The 15,034-nt window shown below is 37.7% G+C and overlaps 2 protein-coding genes across 2 annotated transcripts in view; one reads left to right on the forward strand and one right to left on the reverse strand.

Moving 5' to 3' along the window:
• Positions 1–12,140, forward strand: part of LOC106130557 (uncharacterized) — a 31,851-nt gene extending 19,711 nt beyond the window's left edge. Inside the window, exons 5-6 of the mRNA XM_013329419.2 lie at positions 62–9,032; positions 9,113–12,140. Of these exons, the coding sequence (XP_013184873.2) occupies positions 62–9,032; positions 9,113–11,018 (10,877 nt within the window). The 3' untranslated portion in view covers positions 11,019–12,140. The remainder of the gene's footprint in view (positions 1–61; positions 9,033–9,112) is intronic.
• A 1,158-nt stretch (positions 12,141–13,298) lies between these two features.
• LOC106130568 (sensory neuron membrane protein 2) overlaps positions 13,299–15,034 on the reverse strand; it is a 48,697-nt gene continuing 46,961 nt past the window's right edge. Inside the window, exons 8-9 of the mRNA XM_013329441.2 lie at positions 14,468–14,593; positions 13,299–13,531 (exon numbers count right to left, since the gene is read on the reverse strand). Of these exons, the coding sequence (XP_013184895.2) occupies positions 13,316–13,531; positions 14,468–14,593 (342 nt within the window). The 3' untranslated portion in view covers positions 13,299–13,315. The remainder of the gene's footprint in view (positions 13,532–14,467; positions 14,594–15,034) is intronic.

A 15,034-nucleotide genomic window follows, 5' to 3' on the forward strand; every position in this document is an offset into this window, starting at 1 on the left:
CATTATTTTAAGTAAGTAATAAATGTTAAGGATAATTCAATAATAAGGGATTTATTTTCAGCCGAAACGATTCGTAAGATGTTAGCTGATCTGCCAGCCAAACGCCATCGAGTACTAGTTAATCCGACGAGTTCGGGGTTGCGATCTCGTGCAAAAATGGACAAACAAAGAAACAAACTATTAATGAAAAGGCGTCTATCTGAAGATCCAAAAAAAAGAAAACTCAGAACTGTTAGAAATAACTCTAATTATAATGAGCAGTCTGGATCATCAAAATATGATGATCAAAACAAATCATCAGACGACAAAAATGAGGATGACTTACCCTTAAAAAGGACGGTGAAGCGTGTACAAACTAAGACTACGCGTCAAAATGAAGCTATGAAACGTAAGGTGGCCATAAACAGAGCCAAAAGAAAGTTGAAGTCGGCAGAAGAAGCGCCAACCAACAACGAAATAGACCCTGATACTAATGTCCCGAGCACTAGTGGTGCGCAACCTGATGAGCTTTCTATTGAAAATACTCCACAGAGAGTTGACATTAACAGTGGCTCTTATAATACGAGAGAAAATTCAAACCGCGGATCCAGTAACTCCAACAATGGATCAAATAATCGGGAACAACAGCCGAGACATTTCGAACAAAACGGGAACGCTTCCCGGGCACCAGTTCCAAACACCCCGTTAAAACATTCTATCGCTCGCTTGACAGCTGATTGTGAAACTCATGACAAATCTGTCCAATTCCATCACTCGTTCTTAGTCCAACAAGAATGTAACAATGTTAACCAACATGTCCCGACGGGACACCAATTACTATTTGAAAATGAAGCTGCGGTTACTAGGCTTGATAAACCACCTTTAGGTAGTAGTCACCGCGGTATATTAGACCCGTATAGTTTGCAGAAAAGTAAACTAAATAAACCCCGGAAGGGTTTGAATGATTGCATTGCGATGCTGAAAAATAAATTAGTAGAACCATCATCAGGGCTGGCTTCTACTCAAATATCCGTTCAATGTGGCAGCGATGATCCCTTGGACGCTGAGCCCCTTGTGGGACCGACGGTGATTGAGGATAAACATATCGACACAACAAAACCTGCCGAAGTATTTTCTAGGCACAACATGAATCTTGAAATGGAAAGATATCGAGAGTATTCTGCCGAAAGCAAATTACCACCCGGAAGACAACCGATACCAATGCCGTATGAGATGATTGCTCAAATGCCAGTTATGATGCCACCAGAAGATGCTAACTTGATGCTTCCAATTGAGATTTCATCGAAGCAAAAAACAACGAAACGTCAATCATCTCGACGTAGATCGGCTCGATCGGCTGTAGAACCGATTCCTCCATTTATATCTCCTGCAAACGAACCTTTACCAGCAAAGCGTCAATCAGATAGAGTCAGCCATCGACGCAGTGCGACACAACGAATTGTAGTGAATATAAATTCTGAAGCCAGTAAACGTTCAACACTTGAAATGCCATATCCTAATAAAGTTTCTCCGCGGCAAATATCCCCTCGGCCTGTGATGATAAACACAGATATGACCAAGGATCAAATTGTTGATAAACCGTTACCAATGGAATTTTCACCTTTACACGTTTCTCCAAAGCAAGTCAATATTAATGTTGATACTCATCGATCTAGTCGATCTAGAAGTGAATCAATTACAAAGCATCCTTCTCGACAAACGAGTCAGGCACACAAACAAATATCGCCTCAATCAGGCAACAACGATGCCAAGCGCCTATCGCCCAAACAGGTCAGTCAGGCTCTTGATATAATACACTCATCGCGAATCCAAGTGTCCCCTCAAATAAGCCAGGCACTTGATATAAGTCACTTGTCACAAAATCAAGTTTCTCCTAAACAACTGAGTCATGGTTTTGACATAACTTATTCATCACGAAATCAAGTCTCTCCCAAACAAATGAGTCAGGCGTTCGATATAAATCATTCGACACGAAGTCCTCCCAAGCAACTCCCTGACATCACTCATCAATCACGAAATCGAGTATCGCCAAAGCAAGTAAGCCAGACTTTTGACATTACTCGTTCATCACCAAGTCGTGTATCTCCTAAACAGCTTAGTCAGTCTCATGATGTCCAGTATTCAAACAAGTTAGGACATAAACAAGTGTCTCCGAAACAAGCTTTCGATGCACAGACATCTAGTCAATTACCTTGCAGACAGGTTAACTATGCTCTTGATTCAAATAGATTGACACCTAAACAAGCTTATCCAAAACAATCGAGCCAAACGGATGCACAGTCTGTGAATAATCTGGCACCAAAGCAAATGTCACCGAAACAAATTAGCCAAGCTTTTGACCCTCAGTCATATAGCAAGATGTCATCTTCAAACTTAACTTCTAGAGAAGTGTCGCCGAGATTAACTTCACCCAGACTGGTGTCACCCAGGCAGTCCCTCGATATCAACACTGATATCACATTCACGAGATCAAAGCAAACGCCTTCGCCCCGCTTTACGAATCAGTCGATTTCTATCGAACCGATACATAAAGAAGATTTAAGAAACGCTCCCGCTAGAGCTTCATCGCAAGGTGGATCAACTCATCCACGGCCGCCATCACAGAGTCAATCTTCGATATCGTCAAAACAAAGATCTCCGTCTCAACCTCGGGATACTTCTACTCAGTCCCAGGGTCCTCCAATTATCTACCTATATGCCCCACCACCTCCACCACCACCACCTCCGCCTCCGGCGGCTTCTGTGTCACCTCAGACCATGGTTCAAAACCAGCTTGAATCTCAATCGCAACAACAATGGCAATCAAATGTATACCATGACATAATTCACCAAAATACGTCTGAAATAAGTAACGAACACAGCCGAACTAGAAAAGTGTCGGTTGAGGTTTACCCCGAAACTGAATTTGCTCATATTCCGTCCGATATTCCTCCTGCTCATGCTAGTACCATCATTGAACCTCTTGTATCGGTTCCATTAGATCTATCGGGAAAAATGCCAACTGTTGAGAGTTGTGTCAGTGTGTCGAAACAAGAGACATCTTTTGCTAATAATTATGAGAATTATGAAACTTTGGATTTATCTAATAAAAAATCTGGTATTTCAAATAGAGACCCTACTGATGTTGTGGTAGATTTACGTGTTAAACCAGCAACACAACACTCCACGCGTGTACCTCTAGAAGACTGTTCCATCTCAAGCAAGAGCGTCGAGAAGATCGCAGGTCATGTATCAATTCCTAAAGATCTATCTGTTAAAACAAAGCATGTAGTTAGTCGTAATGATACTTTGCCTATTGCTTGTGGCACTCAGGATTTATCCAGCCAGCATACGACGCAAACTGTAAGAGAACCAGCAGAAGAAATTATTTCTGTAGAAGAAACTGCAACAGATTTATCTGGAAAATCTACCGTTTCGCCTCGTGTTGACCAAACTATTCACCAAATTAATAATAATGAGACACTTGCTGTACCAATCACAGGAAAAATATGCCAAACTGTACAGGAAAAGGATTCCGTGGTGGTGAATAATAAGGACAGTAATGTCAACGCTCCAGCTAATTTACCTGAGAAAAGTTACGAAACTAAACAATCAGAAGTGCTAATAGCCACGCAGAATACATCTGAAAAAGTAATTGAACTAACCGATAATATATCTCAACCTACAGATGCTCAAGACTTAGATATTAGCAATTCTATGCAAAAACCAGTTTTTGATCCTACATTAAAAATACCGCAATATAAAATTAGAGTTACCACATCCGATTCTCAAGATATTGTGGAAACTGAATCAACTAACGATGAAACAGGTGCTCAGCCAGAAGCAAATTTAAGAGGATCAATATTGCCTAATAATAATATATCAATGTCTTCGGAAAAATCGTTTAATTTGGTTTCTACGCCTTTGAATATCACGAATGTTGCGAGCCTTCCAATATATACCTTACCTAATATAGTTTCGAGTGCACATGTAAACCGACACGAAAGCACCACACCTGTATACACTTTAGCTAATGCTTGTATTTCAGTAACTAAAATTGACGGAACTGGCGTAGTTCCATTAACAAGTACTCTATTAAGCATTCCCTCCTCTACTATCGCAAATACTACATCTGTTTATACATTAGCGAATACAACCATCGGAATACCTGATAAGTTTGGATCGAAACTTATACCTGGCGCTGAGATACCGTTGCAAGGTTCTATTCAAAGTAATTTGCATTCTCAACAAGTTGGTATTGATAATGTCTCCGAAATAGAAAGGCAAATAAATGCTATTAACAAAAACGCAATAGAGACTAAAAAGTTAAAAGATGAAATTCCTAAAATAACAGCAACAAACGCCGAGCAAGATCCTGAGACCGCTAGGAAAATAGCAATGCTACCAAAAGAACTGGTGGAGATACTTGGTACTATGCCTCCAGGGCACAGAAACCAACTTTTAAACGTTTTACCACAGTATGTTTCGAATACAAATGCGCAAGTTGATGGTATCCAGGGTACAGCAGCTGAAGCCTCAATTTCGTCAGCTGTTTCTAAGTATGGTTCTCCAATAAATTATCAAAATGCAATGGTAACATTACCCGATAATAGATTTACCGCTAATTTTAGTGCTCAACTAAACGAAAATTTTGAATCAGATATCAAGCAAAGCTTCCCTTTGCTTAATTCCACTAAATCTCCCCTTGAAGATGTCAAACCTCCAATGCGTACTTTGGATGCAAGTGGTGAATCTAAAATTGAGATTATAAATTTGGGGAAATCTGAAATAAACATGACAAAACTTAATGAAACTATAATTGATTTAACCGAAGATGATAATCCACCATCTGCCGCTAAAACTACAGAAAATTATCCTACCACCATAGTGTTACAAGCTTTACAAGCAACTCAACCAATAATAAATTTGAGTAGTGTTACTAAAACTAAAGTTACCAACGAAAAAACCTCAATGTTGAGAGCAGTTCGCATAAAAGCACCTTCGGAAAGACATAAGTCAATGTCCACGGATTTACAGGTTTCAAAAGCTACAAATAATCTTGATAGTGAACTCGCATTTCATAAAACGTTGGCTATTCAACAATCTGAAGTAAGTAGTACACAGCATCAGAAGAAAGATGCTGTGAAGTTCCCGAGTCAAATGTCACCAGTACTGACTGAATTGACTAAAGATATTGAAAAGCCTGACAAAATTCAACGTGAAATATCAACGGATCAAATCATATCAGAAATCGAAACCGATAATAAAATAGTGGGTATAAAAACTGTGTTGGTCACCTCGTCTATTTCTACAAAGGACTTGTTGACGAAAGATGCAGTAGGTAAAGAGACCGTGAATCAAATCATACAAAACAATATTCAAAATGAGTTAGCACCCTCTGCAGATGCAATAAGTGAAAGTTCAGATAATGAAAAACAAGATACGGCTTTTGATACTTCGATAGAGTGTTCTACTTTAAGTGGTGAATCAAAAGAGAAGATAGGTTTAGATGAGCATATTAAAGAAGATTCCGACGATGATGTTAGTTTAGCAGTTATTGTTAAACAAAAGTTACTTGACCAGCAAATTAATAGCGAAAAGGTGGACATACTAGGAAGCAAAAATAAACTTGATCGTAAGAAGAGACGAAAGGACAAGAAACTTAAAAGATCTGAAAAGAAAGCAGTTGGCAAACAAAAATATCTCGATCAAATAACTGCTTCTGTAATAAAAAATGACTTAGTTCCAAATGATGCAGCCGATAATTTAGATAAGACACATGTCGAAGATTCGCCTTCAAACCAAAACTTTATCAACTCACCCAAAAGTGATATTCCTTTAAAGGATGAAGAAAAACATTCCAAAAAGAAAACCAGAAAGTCTCTGCGTAGTAAGAGTTTATTAAATACGACTTCGGATGCACTTGATTTTGATAGACAAGACATGCATGAAATTGTTCTGGAGCATGATAGTGTATCTAGCTCTAGTAATATAACCCAGAAAGAGAAGGATGAAGATGATACAAAAATAAATTCAAATGTGATAATTGAAAAGGAAGTACAACAAGAATTAGAACCGGAATCAACTGCATCTGGAAATTTATCTGATGATTTCAAATCAAAATATGAAATGTCTATATTTTCGGCAAACGATGATGACAGCTCTCACATTTATAGTAAAAAGGAAAAGGCGAGAAAGAAAAAAGACATATCTAAACTTTCTTTATCGACTTTGCCAATTCAAGGTAAAGAAGTTGACGAAATACGTGAGATTGATAATCCTGAATTCGAAAAAGGACAGAATAACTATAGAGACGAGTGTGGAAAAGCTGCCGAACCTGATTCTTGCAGCCTTTTAGAACTTTCAGATACACAAGATTCCGGTATGCAAGAAAGCATTGAGGATGACAGTAATTCTAAAAGCGACGAATTCCAAAAAAATAAAAGCGATACGCGTAACAAAAAAGTTAAGAAGGTCGAAATATGTGCTCAAACACCTGAAATACAAGAACAAACCATGGCACCTTTGCGGCGCAGTAGACGTGGAAAATCTCTTTTCGTTGACATTAAACCATCTGACGGGGAAAGTATTACCGAATCGGAACAAAAAACCCCACTTACCAAAAAACAACTTATCTTTTCAAAGTTACTACTCGATGAAGAAAATACTATACCTCAAGCACATTCAACATCATTAAATAATCCTGAAAAAACTGAAATTATTACTTCTGCACCAGAACCTTCGATGGATTCCAACACAAATACAATGGATGTAATTCAACAACAAAATAAAGCCACTAAACGCCGGCATTCGCCGCAGGTTAAGAGAAAACTCAAGAAGTCAAAACCCATTGAAAATTCGCCTCAAATTGTAGAAGACAGTGATACTGACAGTTCTTTCCATGTTGAAAAACACACTATTACAGTTGAAGTCGTTGCTCAACCTGAAATTGAAAAAGAAACCATGAATTCAAAGAATATAGGATCTAGTATTTCTGGAACTGAAATCGAAGAAACAAGTTATAGTGAAAACAAATCGCGAACAAATACCGATCATCTAAATAAAGGCACATTGTCAGCAGAAAAACGAAAATGTTCAGGCAACTCTGATTTGGAACTGAATTCAAAAATTAAAAAATGTAAACTTTCTAATACAGTAGATACAGACCCAGGTATTAAATCGACCGTTGACAAAAATGTTATTGATGAAGACCAAGATAAAATAAGTAAGATTCCAGAAGTGCGTACTACTTGTTATAATAAACCAGTTGCCGCAGCGAGGCGCACTCGTTCAAAGTCAGCTGTTGTCAAATCATCGGGCACACTATTGTATGATCCCTATGATATTGATCTAGATGATATGATTGAAAGAAACGAACCTGTGTTTATCAAGAAAGGGAGAAAATCTGAAACAAAATCCAGTGATCACTTTGGAGCAACGCCTTCACCCGTTAAGAGCACAATTTCTAAAATGCCGAAGAAAGCGTCAGTTCAAAGCCAAAGTAAAACATCTATTAAACAAAAGAAATTACACAAGGAAATTCCTTTGCCTGATAAGGAACAAGGCAATAAAGTGTTCGAAGGTAATTCAATGAAAGATGTGAGAGGCAACATTAGTGATTCTGATGATTCTTCTAAAAGTGATGTCCCTCTACAAAAATATGTGGAAGAAAAAGGAAAAAGAGTTTCGGATATGGATAATGTGCCCTCACCCGAAAAAGATTTTGATGATGATACCAACTTAGACCAAGGTGAATTTAGTGGTGACAAAAATAATAGTAATGACAGTAAATCAAGCAGGAAAACTTTAGCTGTCTGTAATAATGTAGAGGATGGTGCAATTCAAAGCGACACTGAAGAACAATTAAGATCTGAACAGTTTATGGAAAGCTTTGGATTCTTTTCGGAGAGGAAGCCGAGAAAGTCAAATTTATTGGCATCAAAGAAAATATCAGAGACATTCCATATTATAGCTAATGAAAGTGATGATGTGTACTTTGGCTATAAGGATCGAACAACTAAGAAATTGCAAAATGAAAATAAAAAATCTGCAGACGGCGAGGGTTCAAAATCAACGCAAAATTCCTCCAATAAAAAAGGAACAAAACGTGGTCGAAAGAAAAAGAGCTACGTTAAACCAGTACCATGTTACTGTAATATTTGCAAGAAAGAATTTAAACGTTCTGACAATTATTTGAGGCATCAAATGTCTTTGATTCATATATCGAAGTTATCTGAAGTGGAACTAAAAATAAAGACTCTTCCAATTCACGAGGAACCTAACTATCTAATTGCTTATAAACAATATCTTGACCGCCTTAAAATACTGACTGACAAATTGGCAAAAAAGAAGAAGAATAAAGGATCCAGAAAAATCAAATTGCCAACAGTTGAGGAAATATTGGCTGATTTAAATAAAACAATAAGAGAACAACAGTTTTCTCAACGTGGTGAACTTAGTCGGGACGAGGCATTGTTTCTTGATTGCTGTGAACTTCTCAAAGAATCACATAAAAGTGAGAAACCAAATGCACCAGATGCATCTGCATTAGCAAATCTAGCCCAATCTTCGGGTAGCGAATTACTTGAAACAAAGCAAATAATCGATGACACTAAGAGTGATGGCGACGTTGATTCAATAACGGCTAAAAATATTCTTGAAAGTGAAGAAGTTCGAAATTTGGAGAATGATTTAATTTCTGGTCTTAAAGAAGCTGCCAATGCTTCGCTTTGTTCTAAGATAAGTTTTCAGCAAGTAACAGTTGAGCCACAAGATCCTGTTGAAAAAATGCCTAGTTCTGAAGTTAAGGAACATGAAAAAGTGCAGGAATTAAAAGTTGTAGAAAAACCCCATGTGTCAGAAAAGTCCAAGAAAGAACCAAGAGAAGTTCACGTTGATGAAAAAGAATTTGTGTATAAAGAAAAAATGTATCCGGATATAATTGAAGATATCGACATGTTCGAAGATAAATTTGATAAAATAAAAAGGAAATGTAGATCTCAAGCCGCTGCGGCAAAACAATCTCATCAGATAGTTGCAGAGCCAAATGAGAGGTGAGATGTGCATTTATATTCTTAGAAAGTAAAATTTTTATATTTTTATTTTATTGTTAACTGTTAATATTTTCTTACAGTCATAAAGCACGGCGAAAATCAGAAAAGAAAAAAGGAAAGAAAGCGAAGAAGTCTCATGTACCAACCAAAGGAGCTCTCAAAGGTTTTGATGGTATTAAAGTTTCTATACCCACGTCGGATATTAATATGTCAGCCATAGTCCCACCCATTGAGGTTGCAGCTAAAAAGAAAAAGAAGTCTAATTCCAAGAAGAACAGAGATAAGAAGGATTCTGAATCTAGTAGCAAGTATGACAGCGACATACGAGGAAAAGATAGTTCACCCCAAAAGAAGGTAGATGTCTATGAATTTATGGATAACGAAGATGCAGAACTCTTCGAATTTAGGCCGTCAACATTGATGGAACGATTTAAAAATATTCTCAATAAAGACATGCCAAGTACATCAAAGTGTAATGAAGACGTAACACCCAAGAAGAAACATTCTGTGCCTGATGAAGAGGACGATTCTATTGGAAGTGCATCAGATGGAGACGATTTTGTTTATATGTCTGATGATTATGTATGTAGTGATGATGAAACGGAGAACAGCTTATTGTCATGTGAATTGGGTACTGGTAAAGCTGGAAATGATTCAAAGAAAACAACAAGTTCATTAAAAAGAAAAGATGTTGTTGAGAAAAATGCAGTTATGGGTAAAATATTCAAACATAATGCAGTGCGAACAGAAAAGAAAACTTCAAAGTCCAAAGAACCCGTTAAACCCAAAGCTAATTTAGATCAATTGTTTGATAGTTTACTTGAAGATGAACCCAGTTCTTCCACAATCAAAAGCGACTCTCCTAGAAAAGATCCACCCGATTCACCGAGAGATTACAGCAGCCTACCAGCTTCGAAGTATGAACCCTCATCTTCCACGTTTGAGACGGCTCGAGATTCACCTGTGAGGGAATTTGCTTTGCCACGAAAATACGACATATCTCCACCTCATAAATATGAAAGCACGCCCTCAACATCGAAGAAACCAAAGAGGCCATCATTGCAGGCTGAAGAATTTAAATTTACGACCAAAAAATATGATTATGTAGATGACGACTATGGTCCATCTACATCTAAACGATTTACATCTAGTTCGTTCGATTATGACTATGGACCTAGTACTTCTAAGAAACATGACGTGAGGTCACCAGGAGAAAATATGGATTTATCACCACGTAAATATGATGCGTTTACTTCGAAAAAATACGACGGTACATCGAAAGGAAACGACTATGTATTATCGAAATCTTCCAGAAATGAAGGGTCCTATAAGAGGCGTTATTCTTTAGATAAGTCGCCTAAGAGGAACAAAGACGAAGGGATCAGTACTAGTTATGATTATAGCGCTGATGCAATGGATCAATCACTGTATGACGAGACGGGGGTAGCAAGACAAAGAGCACGTCGGAAGTGTACAGTGGGCAAGCAAAACGTACTAGCTGAAAGTTGGAGTTCCGAGTCCGAGCCGGAGCGTGGGCCTCCGAGGCCTGCCAGTGCCGAGTCAGTACTGTCCACCGGCGGGCGGAAGAAGAAAGGGAAGAAAAAAGAGACTCAGCTAATCAGCGGGCGCAAGGGCAACCGGATGTTTAGGAAGCAAGACGAAAGCAGGGTAAGTAGTAGTAGCCGCCACATGTCGAGTGGTAACGATGCCGCGTGCAGTTATGCGGAGCCCGGGCCGAGTACGAGCGTGTCGACCGGTGTTCAGGTATCTTTGGGTCCCCCCGTCTACCCCGGGCCGTCGGGCTTGAAGCCCCGGCCCTCGCGGCCCGCGTCCTACTCCTGGACTTCAGAAGGCGATGACGAGCAAGAACATCTCCAACAGCACGGCTGGATTGTGGGAGATAGTCATAAAAAGTTGGTAACGATGTTAGCACACGCCAAGGGCCGCAAGCGCAACAGTGATGACAAACGTCACTTGGTCGAGTGAAGTTAGTTATTTTAGTTTACGTTTACCTGTAAATATTTTGTACATAATATTCTAGTTCTTTATGGAGTCTTGATACTCCAGACCAGGAAATCCTCGATAAGCTATAAAATTTTATTTGAGTTTTGTACATATTGTATATCTTTTTATAGTATATTTTATTTTAGTTAAATTATGAGTGAGCCTACTTACTGGAAGGACTGTATTTATATAATGAAATTAGAGGCAGCCCTTGCAGTATCACAGCTGAAGTTTCTCTGTAAAATTTTTGTTCGGTTTCAGCGTCTTTGATTATTGATTAATCAATTGTTTTTCTGTAATTGTAATGGATGTTTACGAAGACGGGGTCATTTTATTGTGACTGTAGGCTATGACTTGCAAAGTATCTTGAAATGCGGTATTGTCTGATATAAAATATTATGTATTTAACATCGATTCGTTTTACACCATATTTACAAATATGTGCACAAGTTTTGACGGGTAAAATATTATATTAATAAATTTTAAATATAGTCAGCAATGTTCACCGTTTCGTGGCATTTTCAGTATTGTATTGTGATTAACATATGCAACTTAGAGTTAAGTGTTTCATGTACGCTGCCCCGTCTACCGTCTACAATATTCGATTAGTCTCCGGCCATCGATTTAGGAGGACAGTTTTAATGTGTGTTACTCCATAAACTATACATATATTTGTGTTCCTTGCATAATATAAGCGGATTCTAATCATAATAATCGTAATAAATGTATTTTATTTGAAAGCTGTCAGCATTTGATTAGGCGGCTGATTTCAGAGTTGTGTTCGGTAGGGTCTCCTGAGGCTGGTACTGCGGTCTGTGTGTATTGTGTATTATTTGAGTAGGTTGATTTGTTAACTATTTTTATACATTAGATATTTTTTTGAGTAGTCAATTTGAACATGGTGTGAAATCTCAATGCATAGTTATGTTTTTCTAGTCCAGTAAAAGAAAGACTAAACCCGTTATCAGCCTCGGAACTAAGTGATCTATTTCCATTTTTAATTAAAAAGAAGACTTATAAATTGATAATTTTATTATTTGGATTATTTACAAAAGTGATCTTTATTAAAGTGAGTTTCATTATTGAATAAAAGCTCAATGTTGATTTTTTTTTATTATGACTATGCCGTGTGGTTCCCGGCACCATTACAAAAAAGAATAGGACCACTCCATCTCTTTCCCACGGATGTCGTAAAAGGCGACTAAGGGATAGGCTTATAAACTTGAGATTCCTCTTTTAGGCGATGGGCTAGCAACCTGTCACTATTTGAATCTCAATTCTATCACTAAGCCAAACAGCTGAGCGTGGCCTACCAGTCTTTTCAAGACTGGTGGCTCTGTCTACCCCGCTAGGGATATAGACGTGATCATATGTATGTATGTATGTATGACTATACCCATCATCTGTGTGTATTCTGATATCGAGACTGTATTTTGTCTCATAATCAAAGAATTTAGTAGTAAGATTAGTTAATCTTATCTAGTATGTATAGTTGTTATAGTAAACTAAGTACATATGGAATACGGAGAAATCCCGAAAATTACATGTTAGCAAATTAATTGTTTTTTCAATTTTTCGTTATTTATATACCCTGAATCAGAAATAATATAAATAAAAGGAGTAAAAAAATAAATAAAGTCATTAAATATGTGACATTTTACCGAGAGAAAATGTATCGATGCGCATGCGCAGGATAGAAAGTCTCCATCGTAATGTGAAGAGAAGCAAGGCTGCGCATTGAACAGATTAGCTCCTCGATAATTTTGTTAGTTGATATGTAAAAATAATTGATAGTGATGTACTTATAATGGACAAATAATACAGGTTTTTACCCCCTAACAAAATTATATCGCAGTTATTTTCTAATTAGTTCAATCTTACAAGTGAAATTTATACTCTCAAGGTTTTAAATTAGTCTTTTTTTCTAATACAATTTTACGACGTCCTTAAGCTTGGGGATTATTTTTCTACATCAGCCGCCACGAGAGTTGAGAGCATTACTAAAAATTGTCAATTTATAGGACTAAAGTAATAGACGAGGGTAAGAGAAGGCTGCACTGTTGGTAACTTAGCGAAGAGCCCGATTCTGCAATCAGTGGGTTGGTATCCAAATGATGTATACGGATGAACCCTGTTTAAAACATGTTCACTATATAAGCCACTATAGGGTTCCACATCGCCTGATTACGAAATCAAGCCTTAAAATACTAAAATGGCTATCTCTTGAAAGTTTTCTTGGGGAAAGAAAGTAAGAAAAAGGGGTTATAACGACAAAATATTTATTTATCCGATGATTTGCTTGGTTGTGCTGAGGACAAGGCGCTGTGCTGGTTCGGTCTCCTCTTTAATCTCGACGTGGCTATCAACACGACGCCCACCACAAAAACTACGCAGCTGACCGCTACAAGGACTGGGATAAGTATTTGGAGTAAGTTCAACGTTGAGATAAGTGTGGTCGATAGTCTGTCCACGTATTCTTCTGGTAGTAATATGCTCTGTGGACAAGAAAAATTTGAATAAGCCGCAGTGTCTTTATTTATTTGGAAACAAATATCTAAACAGTTCGTCTACTGAAATGAATGTCTGAAGGAATTGAGATTCAGTGACATGTTGCTAGTTGTCATTGCCTAAAAGTTAAATCCAAGGTTTATAAGCATTTACCTTCATTAAAAAAATATTGATATTAACCATGCATAGGTACTTGATCGTAAAACTTCAATTCTTTTCATAGTCTGATCTGAATACTCTTGAAAAGAGAAAATCTTAACGATAGCTTTATCTGACTGGCAGACCGACGAACTTCTTGGCATAAACTATGACTCGTTTCATTTGGGTACACGCAGTTCTGCCTGGACACTGCAAATCTTAAAGTGTCATAGAGATGGATCATATGCAAAGGCATACATACGTACCAACCTAGTATCTTAGTTGTACCCAGGCAGAATAGAACGCCTAAATTTCATGCTATGAAGAAAGAAGAGTAAGAAAGTAAGTCTGCCAATGTCTTATTGGCGTACGGGGTCTGATCTTCGGAAGTACATCAAAGCAAAGGATTTGTATTGTAGGTACCTACCTATCTCGCCCATATATGTAAGTCACCTGCATATGGTTCTCTGAATAGGGACTGAAATTTTCCAATATGACAGACCATTCCGTAGTGGTCTGTCTGAGTTATGGACATCGTGCTATGGTAGGTATCTATACATATTATTATTATACAATTTGTAACATTGTTCCATTCTAAGCGATATTCTTCGGAAATACTGAACTGATCATGAAATTTGTTTCATCTATATAAGATGAAGAAAAGTAAAAGAATAAGATAGAAAAGTATAAGATACCTATCAGAGTGTGTTATAGGCTACATAAATAGGTATGTACTACGGGTAAAGCCGTGGCGGCACTCTAGTTATAAATTTTACAACAGCTACCTCCTCAATCCAGAAGATGGGCGTGAGAGTGGTGCGCAAGTTGCTCGTGGTGGGTATACCCGGAAGTGGTCGCATGAAGATATTGAACTGCGCCCGCTTGGCGCCTCTCAGCACGATGCCAGTGTTCTGAAAAAAGCAACACATATATTTTCTGTGCTTTGAACTGACTAAATAGAAATAGAATTATTCTCAAATCAGGATACAAGGTGTCACTTAATGATTGAAAATAAATTCACTTAAGTGTTACCTGGTGTCTGGCAGGAATAAGACCACTCCATCTCAAAGTGGGTATTGTAGGAAGGAACTTAATAGGGTATTTGACTGTATTAAAAATATACATTTCTTTTATGTTCATAGACAGTACAGAGCTAACTGTTGAAAAGACTTAAAGGCCACGTTTAGTTGTATGGCTTAATGATGGAATTGAGATTTAAATAGTGACAGGTTGCTATGCTATCGTCTTCAAGAGGAAAATATTAAGATAAGTAATAAAATTATAGGTACTATAGAAAGGATTTCTGGTCCTAGATGTATGGGACAAACATGGATATATATGGTTGGTAGGTA

The sequence above is a fragment of the Amyelois transitella genome, chromosome Z, assembly GCF_032362555.1.
Source record: "Amyelois transitella isolate CPQ chromosome Z, ilAmyTran1.1, whole genome shotgun sequence".
NCBI lineage: Eukaryota > Metazoa > Arthropoda > Insecta > Lepidoptera > Pyralidae > Amyelois > Amyelois transitella.